The following is an 18,113-nucleotide window of genomic DNA, read 5'->3' as shown; positions in this document are numbered from 1 at the left end:
ATGCCAATAGTCCTTATCATTACCCTTAGTCCTCTTTAAGTATTCCCTTTCCATTTCATTTTCACTTTATATACCAAATATTCCATTAGAGTAATCAATTATAACTTTAAGGTAATCACTTATAATTTTAAAGTGTTAATTAGAGAAGTTGATTAATTTTACGACTCCTTTCATGATGAGTTAGTCTCATACAACACTTGATGCACAAAAATTTATAAATTCTCAAATGAGACAGTCTTATAGTGATACCATTTCTACCAAGCTGGTCCAATACACACTTATTGTCTTAAAATGATTATTTATAACCTTAAAGTGATCACATTATGTAGTCTTAGAGTGATCACTCATAATCTTACAGTGATCACTTACAATTTTAAAGTAATCAATTAAAAAATGAATTAATTATAAGAAATATTGACATTAATAATCCAACCTTTTGCTCGTTCGCTATGAATAATCCCACCTTAAATTATTTTCTAATAATCTAACATTTGGCCTTAGTTCACCGTGAATAATCCAACCTTTGTTTTAGTTTGCTAACAACAAACCCTATTATTACATATTATTAGTTATTTGGTATGTTGAGGGCAAATATATGACAAAAGTTAGATTATTAAAAAATAATTCAAAGATGAAATTATTTCCAGTAGATGAGTGAAAGGTTGAATTATTAATGTTAATTTTTTTTAATTATATAGACCCATCTCATAATATAACGATATCATACAAACTTATTGAAAAAAAGTTAAACCTACTAAAACAGGCAAATTTCACAAAAGGAAAGCCGGACCCATTATCCCTTTGAGCCCACTCATGCAAATTATAATATTCTAAAATTTTATTTATAACGAACCATATGACTCTCAGACTCTATGAGCAACTAATAAAAGAAAGAAATAAAAAGGCACAAACGGTTACACCAACAACAAATTCTCCCTCTCTTTTCTCTCGTAACTCTGCTTTAAGGTTGAAATTTTTTCTTTCTCCCAATTTCATGGTAAACTAAAATTATCTTTAAAGCTGAATTATTAGCCCTAATCTCTTATTCTTTGTTGTTTTTAGTTTTGCAATTTCAATTATTAGCCCTATTTCAAATTTTGATTGAGGTTTAATTGATTTTTAATTTGTTATCGGACCTTCAAATTAAATTAGCGCTGAAAGTGTATGATCAGCATTCACTTGTGGTATTGTTGTTGTAGTTGTTGTGTAGGTTTCCTTTTCTTGAATTTAGTTCAGATATTCAATTGTAATGGACTTGAATGATCACCATTCTGCAAAAGATGTGGCACTGCATGATGACAATGAAACATCAGTTCAGATTCTTCGTCGGGTATGTTATATTGTACCCCATTATTGATTTAACTCTTTTGAATGGCTGTTTGCTTAAATTGCTTTGAGGAATTTCTTATGCCTACACTTATTTGAAATGCTAAAGTAATAATTTTCTTGCCTTTCTTGATTTATATAGCTTGTGTTAAACTTTACTCCTCGGTTTCTTTGAATTTGCTATGTTTTGGTTTTTAATGTGAGAGTATTTTTGCAAGTTGCAACACATTAAATATTATGCGTCTTATCGGCTTAATAAGGCAATGTATGTTTGCTACACCGCCACACCCATGTAGTAAGGGGTTTACATGGGAAGTAGGGAGAAATCTATTGATTGTTGTATCTAATTTAAGAAAGAAGAGTTTGAACAAAACCAATTTTCTTTTTCAAATTTCGATATTGCATCTATTCTTAATAAAGAGAAACATTTTCTTTATGATATTTATTGTTCTTCCATGTCTTTAAAAATGGGATTTTTTTATTTGAGGCTTTTTATGATTGTCTAATAAAGAATGATATACCATCTTCGTGATGAGTGTAGACTCTAGTTTGATTCATGTTTGATGATTCAGGCTTGTATTATATTTTTGTCTTAGTTTGCTCAAGCACAACATACTTGATTGAACCTTTATTGTTTAGGAGCAAGAAGAAAGACGGCAACTATTGAGATTGAGAAGAGATGAGACTCAGCCATTGGAGCATGAAGAAGGGCCTTTCTTGAAGAAGTTGAAGTGTGATAAAAAACCCAAGCTACCCCCTGGTAAGCTTTGTAGGAAAAATTTAGATGGTAAAATAGTGAATGGATTTATTTGGAGAGGAAGATGAGTGAATATGTAGAATGAATATTGTTCTTCATTGCACAAAAAATTGATTACATCAATGGGTATTTATAGTGCAAGTTTACTAAAATATCTTAGATATTTTTAATTTTTTAATTACTTTTCTAGGATCTTCCATTATATTATCTTAGATATTTTTATTTTTTAATTCTTTAGTTTAGATATTTTTATATTTAATTAAAATCCTAGATTTTTCTAGATTATTTTAACAAGCTTCTTACTGAACATTTAGTGTTGTTATCACGTATTCGGAGCTTATGTTATGTTGTAGTTAAAATGTGGATAAAATTGGAAATATTTTTTGCTTAATTATTTTTAGAAACATGTAATGTGCTACTCTTGCTGTGCTGTATAATAGGAACAATATCTTTTTGCATAAGTGACTCCCTTCTTGGGGGCAGTTTTGGGGGTCGGATGTATGGAACCTTACCTTTGTTATGCCCTTGTTATTGATAATAAAGAGGTTGTTTCTTATTGACCCTTGGTAGCAAACATCATCTACTACTTCACATAAATAAAAAGTACGCATGATCTAATGAGCCGTTTTACTATAGTCATTATAATGGGAAACAAAAGAATTACAAATTTTCAGCCCCATGGAAATAAGGGACATGCTTTAGTGGTCAATATATATGGATTTGTTTAAAAAAATTATCTTTTTTGTGACATGTTTCGATTACCTATCGTTATGTGCTTCAGGTTGCCTGCATTGCCCGAAATTTGGTCAGGAGATAGGTCGAATCATCCCATCTAAAGTCCCAATCGAGGAAACTAAAAATGGCTGTTCTGAAGAAAGATATTCCTTTCGTCAAGTGTTTCATATGCTAAGAGTGAAAGGGATCGAAGTAAGCAACCCAAACTTTTTTACATTATCCATTCATTTTGTTTGGTAGTCGTTGTGGAGTGTGGTTTGGGGGTAATTGCAGAGTGTTACATGCTTATTAATGTTTCTGATGATGTTTACAATGAAGAGTATATTAGAAACAATATTTGAAGTCTTTGTTATTAAAAGGTTAACTTTAGATTCATCCAGCTTCCAAGTTCCAACCCCCTTACCTCATTTAGGCGAGAGCCATTTAGTGGTGATGCAACGTTAGTACTGTTGTTCTCTTCTAATCAGTTGTTAATTGTTTCTTCGTTTTTTCCTATATAAGTGGATATATTTTATTAGAATTGCATGTTTAGCAGTATTTGAACTTGCAGAGTTGTAATTCATGTCTTAGACTCTAAAGCTTCAATTTGCCGAAGTATGCTATATTATGAATGCTCTATTAAAACTATTGAACAACATTTTGATTAATGGTAAAAGCTTTCCTTTAAATAGCCATCTGAAAATTTTACATTAACTCGGGATCACCAATAGCTATGCTAGATTTGGCTTCTTTGGTATGAGGTTTACTTGTTTTTTCTTGATTTTATGCACAAGGTGATGCATAATCCTTGCAAGTAAGTCGAAAACCATCCACTTTTTTTTTTCTTTTTTTTTTTTTTTTTTGTAAATTTATGCTTTTGAAGACATGATTTTTTCCCTAATCCTTTTTAACATGCGAGACTTTCCCTTTTAGAGTGACTTTAGTAAATTCTTTGTTATATGGAAAAAGATGAATAACCATCCACTTTAGTATGTCTCAGTTTGTGTAACGTAATTCTTGTACTGTAGCTTTGAGTTTACTACTCCCTCCGACCCTCTCATTAGTTATATTTTCCTTTTTGGTATCTTCAACTCATTTTGCTACACTATCCTCTTTCTCACCTTCTTGTTCAAAGTTCAAATTCAAATTCAAGTCTCGGTCTAAAAAAAAATTAAAACTTTGTACTTTTAGATGCTTATGATGGCCACTATCCTCTTTCTCACCTTCTTGAACTGGTTTGCTGATTGATATTTTCTGTTATTGTTTGTTTCATTCTGTCGTTAACTAGTATATGGGTGCCTTTTCCAGCTTTTACCTTCAAATTTCTGTTAAATTTTAAATTGAGAGACCCTGAAGTGTTAATAAACTGGCATGTTTGTTCCCAGGAAACATGAAGGACTTTTAAAGTGGAAATATCCTAAAATGAATTCAGTTGATTTTCTCTTTGAGGTAATGTTCTAAATCCTCTCATTGACTTATGGAAATTGAAAGTTATGAAACATTAATCAATATGTTACTCATGCGCATGAAATATCTCTAAGAAAAACTAAATTTCACTTTCATTAATATGCTACTGACTGTGTGCATAATAACTTTTGATGGCAGATGGGAGAAGACGGCAGAGAAAATCTTTATCTCTATGATTATGGAAAAACACGGTTGCTGGAGAACAGTGGGATTTCATTTCGAGGTAAATTATCTTTCTCATTCTTGTTTTTCTTTTCCCTTCCCTCTAATTGCAGACACTGGTTTATGCCACATCTATTTTGTTTGGAAGTAGCTAAAATGATAAGAGTAAGACTAAATAGTTAGATATGTCGATTATATATGTCCAGCTCTCTTCTCTTGCTGCTGGAATATCTCAAAAAACGAACCAACATTTCCTGCGTTGTAAAGGTGTAAAAATCGCATTTTACGTGGTTAAAAGGAATATCACGTTTTCTACCAATATTTGGCATCACGATAAACACATCAACGTTTCGTTACCGCGATCACGACTGTTACCGCATTTTTGCCCGTTGTGTAAAAATAAGGATGATTTGCATGGTTGTCCCCTTTGGGCTATTTTTTTGTTATGTGCATTAGTTTTCCTTTTTAATTTTCTTTTTATGAAAATTCTATTTTCTCAAATAAGGTTCTCCGAATCTCCTTTTGGATTATATATGAACACAAAAACGGATTTTTTTATTTGACCGCCAAAAATCTTTTAGTGGGAGTCAATTTGGGTATTCATTTTAAGGTTTCTGGGTTACACAAGGGAAGAAAGGAAATAACAAGGCTGATTTAGCTACAAGGACCATCCATAATCTGTAAATTAGCCAATAAGATCTGGAATTTTCAATCTAATTTTATGGATAGCAACATTATTTACTATATTGTTGAGGTTTTTTCATACCATTTCATCATCCATTCATCTGAGCTATTGGTGATCCAGAAACTTTCTCTCTGATGTTTATATTTCCTCTTTAAAAGAGTACTAGTTAATTCATTGGTGATCCATGAGCTTCAAAATTTTGCAGATGCTGATCCATCTTCGTATACTGGTAAAATAGTTGAATGCTCCTTTGATCTAGACAAAGGCGTGTGGGTTTTCATGCGAGTGAGGACCGATAAGGACACACCTAATGCATATAACACGTACTTGCAGGTCCATCACAGATGCTCGACTTGAATCGTGTTATCTAGCTGTTGTGTTTTGTACTTCTCAGACGTTAGTATGCTGATCACGAACTTTATCACATTACACAGGTTATCCAAAGTATCAAGGACAATATAACTGAGGAGGTCGTGTTGAACGAGATAGAACAGATAATACGACTACCCATGTATGCTGATAGAGTTCAAATTGATAGCAGAGCCCGGACGAAAAGAAAACCACCACCACAAAGAGATGGAAGGTGAACACGACGGACAATTTGTGCTTCCAACGATATCGTAGACGTCAGTTGGGCAATTAGTTAGGGATATGGGTTAGCTTGTATGTTATGGTCACATGATTGTTATCTTGATTCTTGAGGGATGAAATTTTCATAGGTAGATTAGGACTTGGAATAGTGATAGGTTAGTTTTCTTCCTTTTCTACTTAAATAACCCTTCTAAATAAGGTTGTCTTGTTGAAATAGTCTCTCTTTTAATATCTTACAAAACGATGTGCTAAAATACGTACGATTTGGCTACAATTGCAGTAGCGTTAATATGATATGGTTATGTAATAACGTTGTAAATAGAACTGAATATCGAATTATGAGTGTCGTTTTTCAAACGACTCACAAATAATATCAAGTTGAAGTATACGGGTATGAGATTAGCATTTAAGTAGAGGATGTGAATGTGATAAATATTTGCTTTCGTATAATAAGGATCAAATCTAGCAGTACAGCGCCTTCAGCGTTCAACACTAGATTTATTATTGTCAGTACATTCAAACTGCTGCTGATCTATACGTACAAGCTCTCGAGGCTGAGGCTACAAACCCATATGCCGAGACGAGACAAAACGCCATGCCTGTGAAACTCACTATTATACAAACTCGTAACATGTTTTTTCGACTCCTATGATACACAACTGAAGCGCAGCCCAGTGAAACAAGCAATACAACAGAGAAGTAAAAGAAACGAAAGAATTGCCATGTACATAATTCGACAGCAACATTCCACAAATAACGAAGTGCGACTGTTTTTTAAGACTCCTATTTGAAGTTTACGGAGTCGTTGGCTTAAGCACAACAACCACTCGAAGCAGGTATCCTTTGCTCTTGCTTGTGTTTCAAGACGTTCCTTTTCCCCACATTAGTTCCTTCTTCCAACAGACTCGGAACATCCATAATCTGTAAATTAGTCAATTACAAGTCTCGGTAATATAGCTAGTGGAAAATTTTTACGGCCCGTTTGGTTAACGGTGTTAATTGGCGGTAATGGGAATGATTTATAGTGCAAATTTTCACGATATGTATCATGTCATTCCCATGGGAATGAAAGTTTGATCATAAATAAGTTTTTTTGTTCACAATTTTCCATTATCACCTAATGCCACATGTTCAAATGGTAATGCATTGGCATAAATTTTGTAAAGGAAATGATATTGTTGAAGGAGAATAAGCATGTCCATTAAATTTGTCAAGAGATGTTCCTACCAAAATTACACTATTTATAACCGTTTCCACCATTTGGTACCGGTTACCAAACAAGCCAAGTATTGTAATGAAACTGAGCTTGCATCTTAACACTGCTTTTCTAGTGTTGACGACTTTTTCCGTTACCGCTAATTTGGGGTTTCGGCCTCAGGAATTTGGAAGAAAGGTGAGGCTGGAAGAACGAGGAACATACGACTTTTATCACGCTTGAATTGCATAGTTGCTTACCATCCTACCCACACTACTAAATAAGTAAACCAGGAATACTTCCTGCATCCAACCATATACTATCTAGTATTGATCTCTTTCCGAGGAAAGTGCAATGTTCGAGGATGTATAACTTAAAGAAATGAAATCGAACAAAACCATAATATGATCAAAACACCTTGCAAGTAAAACGACACCACTCAAAATAAGTGGAAAACATATTACCTTCAAAGCAAGCTCTTGAAAGCACTGCTCTACATTTTCTCGAGTTTTAGCGCTGCATTCAAGAAATAGACTTCCTAACTGTTGCGCAAGTGCCGCCCCTTCTTCCCTAGTCACAGCTCTTTCCGAATCCTAAAATAACAAACAGCAAATCCCTTATGTCTATGAGTATCAACCGTATATTACCAGTTGATGTGGCAGAAAGAATACATCGAAATATAGGGCAGGATTTACCTTATCAACTTTATTGCCGACAAGCATCCTCACACAATCTTGATTAGTTGAATAAAGCTCAACCTCTTTAGCCCAAACATCCGACAAGTTGGTAAAAGTCTCTCTTCTAGTGACATCATACACTAAAATAGAAGGAAATAAGATCGAAAAGGACAGTGTCAATCAAAAGGATGTGAAATCGTCCTACATAAAACTAGCATGATAATAAGACAACAGCAAGTCACATAGTCCCGCTTTAGCATCGGCCTCGACAAGAATCGGAAATGGTATGATACAGAGAAAACAAAGTACAAACAATCTTAGGAAGGAAAAATAAATATCTCCCACTTTTAACAGCTAAGTTTGAAAAATATATGTTTTCATTTAAGTCAACAAATGCTTAAGATTTGAAAATATTGCATACCTAAAATAATCCCTTGGGCCCCTCTGTAGTAGGAACTTGTTAATGTTCTGAACCTCTCTTGTCCAGCTGCAAAGGAGATAATACATACATTATCATTGTTATCCATGCTGAAGACGAAGTACTTATGCAGGTTGACAAATAGATTCACCACACACAAGATAAATGTATCATAACAAGGGTGAAGGTTGTCCGTAAGATAAGGTGGCTTGCTGAAGACATGTATGACTTTTAGACAAAGGTGAATTTCGAACTTCAAAGACGCATGGATAAATTGCTTATAAATAAATGAGATAACATTATACAAACAATTGACGATTTAATCTAGAGATATAATAACTAATTCAATTGCAATAACGCCAAAGCGTTATCGCATAAAAGTGTCTGCTATGCAAACCAATAATCTAGTCTTGGTGATCTTTTATATGAATTCTCCTTCACACATTTCTATTTCAAGCCATGTAGACTTTTAGGCCTAAATCTCTCATATACATTCTCATTCTTCCAGTCCATATCATTTTTGGCCTCCCTCTTTCTCTTTTGGTATCTCGGTGGTCTTAACCTTCCACCTTTTTTAATAGGTTAGTTTTGGCTTTTGTCACGCATGTCTTGAGCGATAAAGACAATTTTCCTTTATTGTATCTTCAAACACCCTTCAAAAAAACATTCTCATCTCTAGTTTCATCTTTAAATGTATCAGTTCATCCATCATAACATACCCATCTCGACTTCCTCTATCTTCCTACTACAATCCATTTTAGAGGACAAAATTTTGACCCATATAATGAATCAAGTCTAATAATAGTTCAAACACAAAAATAGTTTGTCAAAGTCCTCGATCACATAAACTAGTTCCACTTCTTCAATTGAACAAACCACACTCTATGCATCAGTCATCACATCTAGGTCAATATCTTCGTTTTTAAAAAATTACCCTAAAAACATGAAACATTCACTCAATCGTAGTTCTTGTAAATATTTTTCTCCCCCTCCACTGTGTTTAACTTGTCGTTGCCATACACTTTTATAAACTTTCCTTTCACACCACTTACTTGTATCTTGGTCTTAGAGTCCTTGTATTCAACGCTACTTTTTTCATTCCTACATTAACCCAAGGCTAGGTTACCTTATTACTTCCATTTCACTGCAACCTTCACTTCTTTCATCCACCGAGTTTTGTCATTCTACATTATAGTCATTCCATCTAACTCTGCTCAAGATCTTCTTATAGACGAGAAATTTAAGGCTTCCTCTTGACCCAGGCAGAGTCTACATCCACCTCAAATTGCACGCCCAACTTTTCCAACAACTATATCAAAAAGTTTTTCTCTTCTTTTAGTCTCCTACATCTTATACTTTGCTTCTTTGGTTTCTAGTTTTCTTGTACTTTACTTGGCCTCTATTTTTTCTCATTTTCATAAAATCCATTTGAGTAGCATTACTCCACTTTTATAAGTCATTAAAAGGTTATTTCTCTTCTTAAACCACGTATCAACGACAATTATTCCCTCCATCCGAAATATGAGTCATCCTTGTAGTGCAATTCTAACATACCTTACTTTAGTTGAATAGTAAGAGAAGCATGATAAGGATACAACAAAGACATAGTTTAATGTAATATAAAGGGATCAAATCTTCCGCAAGACAAAAGAGCCTACACATGTAAGGTGAAATTTCTATTCGAAACACTTTTTCATCACCAAGAGAATGCATAAATTTACAGTTTAGTATGTCATGACTAAACATGCTTTAGCACTAAGACGGGGAAGAAGAAATTAGTGCATGGTACAACTCATTATCACTTACCGGTATCCCATATTGTAAGTTTTAACCTCTTTTCACGAACAGTGAGCATCTTAATCTTGAAATCCACTCCTACACAACATCAAGATGAACTTCCAATTTTAGAACTCATATCTTCTAGGCAATGTCATACTGGCAATAATTTAATTAAGAAGCAACATTGAACAAATCTCTATCAAAATATAGTTTTCCAACCAAAAATTAAGATACTTGATGCAAGCATGATTTGGTACTTCATTTAGCTTGATACAAGATACCTAACTCTATAACTTTGTTTGGCAGATAGATTAAGACAGTTCCAAATAAGGTTTTGGGCATAACTCCTTCAAAACTTACAAGAAAAACATATTGATCCCCATACTATGAACAAACAATAGCCCAATCCCAAACTTTATAAGTTCAACAACATTCCAACTTAATCATCTAAACTCTATAATTATATGATATATTCAATAAAAGCTACTAAATCTTAGAAATCACAAGAACCACAACCATTAAAACATGACATTATTGTAGGCCTACTGAAAGCTAATACATTAATGATAATTGTACTATTTTATTGATCATTCAATATGAAACAAAAAAAATTGAAATTACAACATTCCATGACCCATTGAGCCATTAAGTAGCTCCCATCTGGACAACGTTCAGAAGGGTCGAATACACACAACCTTATCTAAAAGATTGTTTCCGATTGACACCATTTACAACTTAACAACAATTACAAAAGATAATAGGCTAGAAACAAAAAACCCAGATCCAAAAACTTCAAAATTTCAAATTAAAGTGACTATAGATGGCAATCTAATTAACTACAAAATAACAAAAATGGTATTGGTGGGTGGGTGACAAAAAAGGAAACTATAATTGTCGGCAAGATAAGTTAAGTAAAATGTTTAAAAAAACAAAACCCAAGTAAAATTTCAACACAAACAATGAATTAATAGTATAAAGATACAATCTTTGCAACAACAAAAAAAAAAAAAAAAAAAAAAGAAAAGAAAAGTTACCAATAGTAGGGGTAAGATCATCAAGAACATTAGAAATGAAGCTAACAAGTAAACTACTTTTTCCCACACCAGAATCACCAATTAACAACACTTTAAATGATAGATCATATGAAGAAGCTTGATTATTTGAAGTTGAACCCATTTTTTTATCTTTATTCATATATTTTCTCTCTCTAGATTCAATACTTATGTATTTATGTGTGTGTAAAAATGAAAAATGGAGCTTTTATTGGAGAAGGGACAGAGATAAAAGATTGGCAACGGGAAAAAGAATCTGTAATATAATTTCCTTAATATTGATTATATAATTTCAACGAAAAAAATTGGAATTAATGCATAGGAATTGGTTGATTTCACCATAAGAGTATACTTTTTACAGGGGATTAAGCGGGGTTTGTTTGTAATGTGTGGTAATAGAGAAATAAGCACCTGTTAGTTTCAGAGTTCAAACAAACAGAAGCAAAGGAAAAGAGAACAGCGACTCTGTTTAAGAGACCTTCTTTACAAGAGACGGCTCTCCAGGTCCAAGCCTAGGCCCAATGATTAAAGAAAAAAATCTAAAAACTGACGCGCGCGTTTATTTATAGTTGATGTTATAACCTATTAAAATTGATATTATAACCTATTAAAGTTAGTATTATAACCTATTAAAATTGGTATTTGGAGTTGGTGTTAAACCTATTAAAGTTGGTATTATAACCTATTTAAAGATACCAACTTTAATAGGTTATAATACCAACTCTAACAGATTATAATACCAACTTTCATAGGTTATAACACCAACTCTAAATAGGATTATACAGCGCGCGTTTTTCTGATAGTTGTTTTTCTAAGTAATAATTGACCGGCCTATTTGAGATGCGTCTCTTATAAAGACGGTCTCAAGTAAGAATTTTGTGAAGAAAGAAAACAACAAAAAGAAGAGTTTTTTTTGGTACTCTCTTGATCAGACGGTAGGCCGAGGAAAGCGAAAACTACATGAAAATCGAATTTAAAATCTTTAGTTAAAAGTGGTTTTTATTTCTAAATAAGATAAGATATGAACTTTTTTTTTTGAGTATTCTAAAATTATTCGTGTAACAAAGAGTTTTGGGTTAGTTAGTAGTTGAACAAAGGTTAATTTAATTTCATTTATAGACGAATACAAAATTTTATATGGAAGGTGATCAAAAAATTTTATACCAACGTCAACAAATGATTTTTAGGTGATTCGATCAACATCATCAAAAGTTTAGTACTTCTATATTAGAGCAATTTTATTATGTTGACAACAAGATCAATAAATATTGTGACACATACATGTGGAGTTAAATATTGTAGGCCAAATATCTAATACAGACCAAATATTTTCGTATAAGTTTGAAGGTGGGTTATGATTGACCTTTGCTTTTATAATAAAAGTTCAATTCTCATTAACTATAAAAGTTCAATTTTCCTTTTTTTATTATAATGGGATTGATCTAATATGATCTAAACTGAAATTTTAAAGAGTTACTAATGACATTTAGCTCAAGTTAAGTTGAGTTTAAAGTGTGAATTTGGAGGAGAGAAGGGGGTGTTTGTCATGGTTGGTTAGTTCTCCGACTATTTTGTTTGTTAAGTGATTCTTTGACTGTGATGTTTCCACTACTTTCCTAGTTCTTCCTATGCAAGGATAGGAGACTAGGACAGCCTAGGAAGTCTCTAGCTTTCCTTAATTTATTTACCCTCTAATTGTAGTAATCTTTTGGAAATTTTTTTTTACAGACTTATTCACGTTAAAATATTATATATATATATATATATATATATATATATATATATATTAAAATTAAGTAATTTAAGCAGAAAATCATAGACTTATAAGAAATATATAAATTATTTATTAGGTATCGTGAAAATAAAAAATGTATATGTAGTTATTAATTTGAACAAGTGAAAATATTTTATTTTTAACTATAATCACATGGCTTTTGTTTGACTCTTAGTTTTATCTACAAACTCATTTTCTCGTTCAGTTATTCTTGTGAGAGACCGTCTTTTAAAGAGACGATCTTAAAACAAGAACTCTACATTTTTATTTTATTTTTAATTTGTATTAATTGAATTATTTAGTCCATATATCTAATGCGTCTCTTAGAATAATTTGTGTTTGTCGTTAAAATCGAGAGGTATGTGTTAAATATAATGATATTGAATGTGCTGAAAGTTAGTATAATGTATTGTCATTGTTGATTACGTTGTAGCAAATCATCATTAGAAGACAATTACGACTAAATGTCAAAATTAAAGACTTCCTACAATGATAAGTACAAGCTGGTAATGGGGTCAGTGGGCCCACTCAGTGTACAGGTGCAAATGTGATATTTTCCTGCCTTATTTCTACCTTTTGTGGAGCCAAATTTATTCCAAATATTTGACTCTATGATTGCTCTTTTCGGCATCTTTTAAGTTTGAACTCTTTTGTGTCGACACATTAGTAGTACTCTATATTTAAATTTGTTTTTGCTTTTCGATTTTTGATTCGGAGTATAATAAAAGATCCCTACACATAAATGAAAAGAGATAATTAATTATTCTTTTTTAGAACGAGAATTAAATTCTTATGTTTGAACTTCAAACACCTCGTTTTTTTTTGTTTTTTTTTAACCATGACCCACTTGTAATATTCATATATTAGAGTAATTATGATTTTTTAAAAGCATAAAATTTTTAATTTTAATGTAATATCTAAATTAAATATGCCCTGATTTTCTAATAAGTTCTCATTTTGACATGTTCGAGCATGGGAAGGACGAAGGAGAGGAGGTAATTGAGGTGGGATTGCAATGTCATAAATGACAAGTGGGACACATTTTATGATTGTACGTGACAAATAATTGTAAAATTTTAAAAAATCCACAAAGCTAGGAATGTTAACAGTGGTATATCGTTTCCCTGCCAAAACAAATGTATTCCACAATAGATTTTTTAGAGTATGTTTAAGAAATAATGTAAAACTAAAACCTTCAAATCTAGTACACATTTAACATATCAAAACTACAATTATGTAAAGCCAACTATTGCTGGCAAATGTTAGGGGGGAGGAGGTGGTGGTGCTTGCATTTGTTGACCTGGGAAGCCTTGGGGTGGCGGAGGCGGTACGTTTCCCATTGTGAAGTTCCCCATTCCAGGATTCCCGGATGGGGGAGGTGGTGGTGCTGGAGGTGCCCCACCAGGAGGCAATGGCCTCGGACCAGTAGCCATTGATGGTGGAGGTGGTGGTGGCATTCTTGGGGGATTCCCAGCTGGAGCACCGGGTGGAGGTCCTTGTGGTGGTGGTGGAGGCTGTGGAGGTGCATTGGAAGGTGCAAGAGGCCTTGGTGGGACCCCTGGGACTGAAGTACCATTTGGTGCAGTAGGAGGTTGTGGTTTGTTTGCCTCTGGTGGCTTGGGCTTGAAATATAACTGAAGCTGCAATATTAAAAATCAATCAGTAGGCTTCAAAACAAAATTTACCATCGACACAAAAATTACACCCCAGACATACTGTGAACATCTTGGAGTCGGGATCCCAATGTGAGAAGAATTTGGAGGTGGACTTGTCAATTTCGGTGCTAGGAACCTGAATCCGGAAGCAAAGCAAATTAAAAAAGCATAAAAAATGATTCGAATCCTTGAACAAAATGATAAATTCAACTATATTAACCTTGAAAGATATGATTTCATAAGGTTCAGCAGCAAACAGAAGATACTGGAATCTTTTGTCAAAAGCATCAACCCTCTATTGAAGGGAAAAGATAAGTAAGCAGCAGCTGGATCATTAGTAAAGCAGAAAATATCCAATATCTAAAAATTACCTGTTCAAAAGAAGACATAAACCGGTGCCTAGGCTTAGTGTTGTCCTCAATCTCAGGATACTCTATCTGCGTTTACATAAAGGAACATTAGCAACTCATTCACCAAGAGAGCACAAGTTTAAAAGAAAATTTGGAAATAATAAAAGCGCAGTCAATAATAACCTGGAAAAGAAGAGAGCGCTGCTTTGTCTCAGGATCAAATTGCTTCGTTACTCGGTACCCAGGCCGACCAATCTTGACTACATGAATCAGAAAGAAAATTTAGGCTGTCAGAGATGATACAATACCTTGAATCAACTGAAGACCATACAATTAATTTTGCCAAACAAAATTAAAGAAAGCTGTACGTATGATTCACGCAGGATATGAAGGTAAAGAACAAATCAACCTGCTTAAGAGTTGGGACAAGCAGTAGAACCAACAAGATCGTGCATTTTAAACAGTTGCTTCAACACCAAAGAATTGAGGAAATTATAAAATCAAATTAGTATCCCACTTTTCAAGCCACATGGGAAAAACGCCTAAAAAAGAGAATTGGATCTTGTCACACTTAGAGTAAATACTACTTTTTCAATGAAAACGGTAAGATAGTGGATTGAGTGTGCATAAAATAATCTTGAGGTGGCCTATCTCTGTGAATCTTGCATATCTCACACAGGCATCTCCCACAGTATTCAAAGATTCAGCCATGCAGCCAGGAATGAGACCTAAGTTATTTTAAGCTACACAGTGGTAAGAGTGTCAGCCAGCCACGTGCGGTCGTGCGCTCATTACCAAGAGTTTGACATGCACATGGTGCAACATGTTGAAAGCCAGGAGTTCGTTATAAACATTGGATCCAGACATCAAGACATACCAACAACAATAATGCCCAAGCCTAATCCCATCATGAAAATTACTCCAAACTGATATGAATCTGCTTTGAAGTTTGAACATACATTTCATTAAAAAATAACGACTTATCCACATATAAAAATTGTCTTAGTTTTGTTTGTAAGCATATGTAGCATAAAGTTGTCATCAATTTTCCGCCCCACTAATAATTTATATTCTTTGTCGGTCAAAATATCAACTTATCCAAATAAAATTGAAAAGTTCAACCCAGATTACATACTCAATTAAAGCCTAATGACTATCTGAAATGTTAATGAAGATGTAAAGATAGTCGGCACATAATGGACCAATCCTGCAGCATGCAGTATATCTCTACTTATTATCACAATGAATGTAACCTAATTTGCAGTAAGAATCCGTAATCAGCCCAAAATGGAAATTTTTTTTCGTTTCAATCCGCAGGGGATACTGAATTAGATAGCACCATGTCACAACACATGATGGTATCTCAATTATACAACAGTCTTACATATACAAAAATTCCATACCCTAAGAATCCATATCAATGGAAACTCCAATACTTGAAGCAAGACCCTAGAAAAATTCTCTCATCCAAACATAAAGCCAGGACTAAAATCCATCCAAGAATTGTTTATCATCAAAAAATGAAACTATCTAATCTCATCCATCTAATTAAACAACACCAGTAGAACCCAAACTATCATATGATGTAGCAGTCCCGGGTCATTTCATCAAAAAGCCCATTTAATATTTGTCTAACATATAACACACTCGAGTTTGTTCATCACACATTAGCTAAATGTTCAGCCGCCCCCATACTAGCATATGATGCAGAATAATTCCAGCTGAGTTCGTTCATAGCAGGCCGACTTTGTGCATCACACAAGTGAATTTCCAGCTGATCATATACAGATATACTAACATATAAAACAGAAAGCAGCCGACTTTTATCACACATACAAAATGTTCAGCCAACACTGTGCTAACATATAAAACACAAGATTGGCAGCTGAATTTGTTCATCGCATACAGATTTAATGTTCAGCCGACCCTATACTAATATCTAAATTCGCCACTGCTGGTCCTCAATTGAAAACAACAACAGAAAAACATCAGAAAAGAAAAAATGAATAGAAACAAACCAGTTTTGCGAATATCAACTTTGCGTTTATTAGGTTGAGGCTGAGCAGGAGCATCTTTAGCTTCACGAGCAGCTCTTTTAGCCAAATTGGTTTGATGACGTTTGCCTTGAGTGTGAGCCAAGTAATTTCCCTCATTGTTGTGCAATGTTAAACACAGTTTACACTCGTAACTGTAAATTAATCGCCATTAAATCAAAAGTACACGAACTCAAATTAAACAAAAAAGAAGAAGAAGAAATTGAGAAATTAAACCTAACCTTCCAAGATGATTGCGCATAAAATAGGGATCTTTAGCAAGATCAATAGTCTCGAGAGCGAGACGACGAAGACGTTCTCGACGATCAATGGCTTCATTCTGGGCAGAAGCGGCGCCACCACTACCAGGCTTCGATCCCCACTCTCTATCCATTTCTCTTTTTCTAGCTGTTTTGGAGCTTCACTTACTTTTAATCCGGCGAGTGTATAACGTAGAAAAATGTTTTTTTAATTGAGTAGGGGAAAAAATTTTTAAAAAATATTTTTATTTCTGTTTTTGGTTGGTTTTTTAATTAAAAGATATGGTTCGTAAACACTAAATTTTAAGTTAAAATGAAAAAAATCAAATTGTTAGATTTTAGCTTATTTTATTACTTTTTCTCTAATAACACGGTCAATTGTTAATATTTAATTTTATCAAACATGTTTTTAAATAAATGACTTATTCAGCTAGATTAAAAGCCAATAAAAAGGTAAAAAAAATTCAACTAGTCAAATAAGCCAACACTAACAGTCATTTGGCAAAGCGAATGAGAGTAGAAGAGTGAGGACATTTTGTGGAAAATGGTACTGACTTTATCATGGAAACTAGATCTGATTCTCTAATCTTTATTCCTTTTAATTCGATGGTCTTAGATTCTTCAAATTTGTTATATTTTTTATTTAAAAAATAGTTTAAGATTCGCTTTTTTGTTTCATCAATGCCTTAAATTCTTATTTCTTTCATACACTAGTAATTTACTGACTACAACATCAATGTCAAAACGTTAATTCAAAAGATTGAAATTAACGTGTCATTTACTAACTATAAAACTTAATAATACAACTTTATCCCTTTATTAGCATAGAGAGAGCAATTTTTATCTTTAATTTTTGCTTTAACAAGGGGTTTAAATGAAATTTTTGGGTGGAAAAGGTTGTTAATCTTTTTGTAAGTCTGTTAGTTTATAATATATTAATATTAGAGAAATATTTTTATCCACTTTACTTTCGACAATATCTTAATATGTTTTTTGAGTTTAAATCGAGAAATATCGAATTAAGTTAAAGTTAAAACATGTGATTATGATACTTAAATCGTGATTAAGTATATTATAATTCGTATTTATATCTCTTATTTTGTTTGTTAGGGTACTCTTTCATATACTTCATATTATTATTGTGGCAAATTCAAACGCATATAGTATGTAAAATTTGTAAATTAGTCTGTAGAAATGTAAGTTCCTCGGGCATAATTC

General features: G+C 33.2%; 3 protein-coding genes across 4 annotated transcripts; 1 reads left to right on the top strand and 2 right to left on the bottom strand.

Annotated features, from left to right (window-relative positions):
- The first annotated feature begins 1,136 nt into the window (after nt 1-1,136).
- Nucleotides 1,137-5,980, top strand: LOC130827169 (uncharacterized). The gene is made up of 7 exons (XM_057692818.1): nt 1,137-1,330; nt 1,966-2,086; nt 2,865-3,010; nt 4,183-4,246; nt 4,403-4,487; nt 5,317-5,444; nt 5,546-5,980. Exons 4-7 carry the CDS (start codon nt 4,220-4,222, stop codon nt 5,696-5,698), a joined length of 393 nt encoding a protein of 130 aa, XP_057548801.1. The 5' UTR covers nt 1,137-1,330; nt 1,966-2,086; nt 2,865-3,010; nt 4,183-4,219; the 3' UTR covers nt 5,699-5,980.
- Nucleotides 5,981-6,126: 146 nt separating this feature from the next.
- LOC130827168 (ras-related protein RABC2a-like) lies at nt 6,127-11,260 on the bottom strand. Of its 2 annotated transcripts, XM_057692817.1 has the most exons (6): nt 10,806-11,260; nt 9,799-9,867; nt 7,996-8,061; nt 7,593-7,714; nt 7,362-7,490; nt 6,127-6,623 (listed from the first exon to the last, which is right to left on the bottom strand). In XM_057692817.1, exons 1-6 carry the CDS (start codon nt 10,963-10,965, stop codon nt 6,513-6,515), a joined length of 657 nt encoding a protein of 218 aa, XP_057548800.1. In that variant the 5' UTR covers nt 10,966-11,260; the 3' UTR covers nt 6,127-6,512. The 2 variants fall into 2 exon arrangements, with proteins under 2 accessions (XP_057548800.1, XP_057548799.1); XM_057692816.1 differs by having other exon boundaries at nt 6,127-7,490; nt 10,806-11,254.
- Nucleotides 11,261-13,691: 2,431 nt separating this feature from the next.
- LOC130827505 (uncharacterized) lies at nt 13,692-17,089 on the bottom strand. The gene is made up of 7 exons (XM_057693237.1): nt 16,878-17,089; nt 16,621-16,790; nt 14,786-14,862; nt 14,624-14,689; nt 14,473-14,547; nt 14,314-14,388; nt 13,692-14,237 (listed from the first exon to the last, which is right to left on the bottom strand). The coding sequence occupies exons 1-7, from the start codon at nt 17,027-17,029 to the stop codon at nt 13,860-13,862; spliced, it is 993 nt and encodes a 330-aa protein (XP_057549220.1). The 5' UTR covers nt 17,030-17,089; the 3' UTR covers nt 13,692-13,859.
- Nucleotides 17,090-18,113: the final 1,024 nt, after the last annotated feature.

The sequence above is a fragment of the Amaranthus tricolor genome, chromosome 11 (assembly GCF_026212465.1).
Source record: "Amaranthus tricolor cultivar Red isolate AtriRed21 chromosome 11, ASM2621246v1, whole genome shotgun sequence".
Classification (NCBI taxonomy): Eukaryota; Viridiplantae; Streptophyta; class Magnoliopsida; order Caryophyllales; family Amaranthaceae; genus Amaranthus; species Amaranthus tricolor.
The sequence above is the reverse complement of the archived record's forward strand: the minus strand, read 5'-3'. Positions and strand labels throughout refer to the sequence as shown.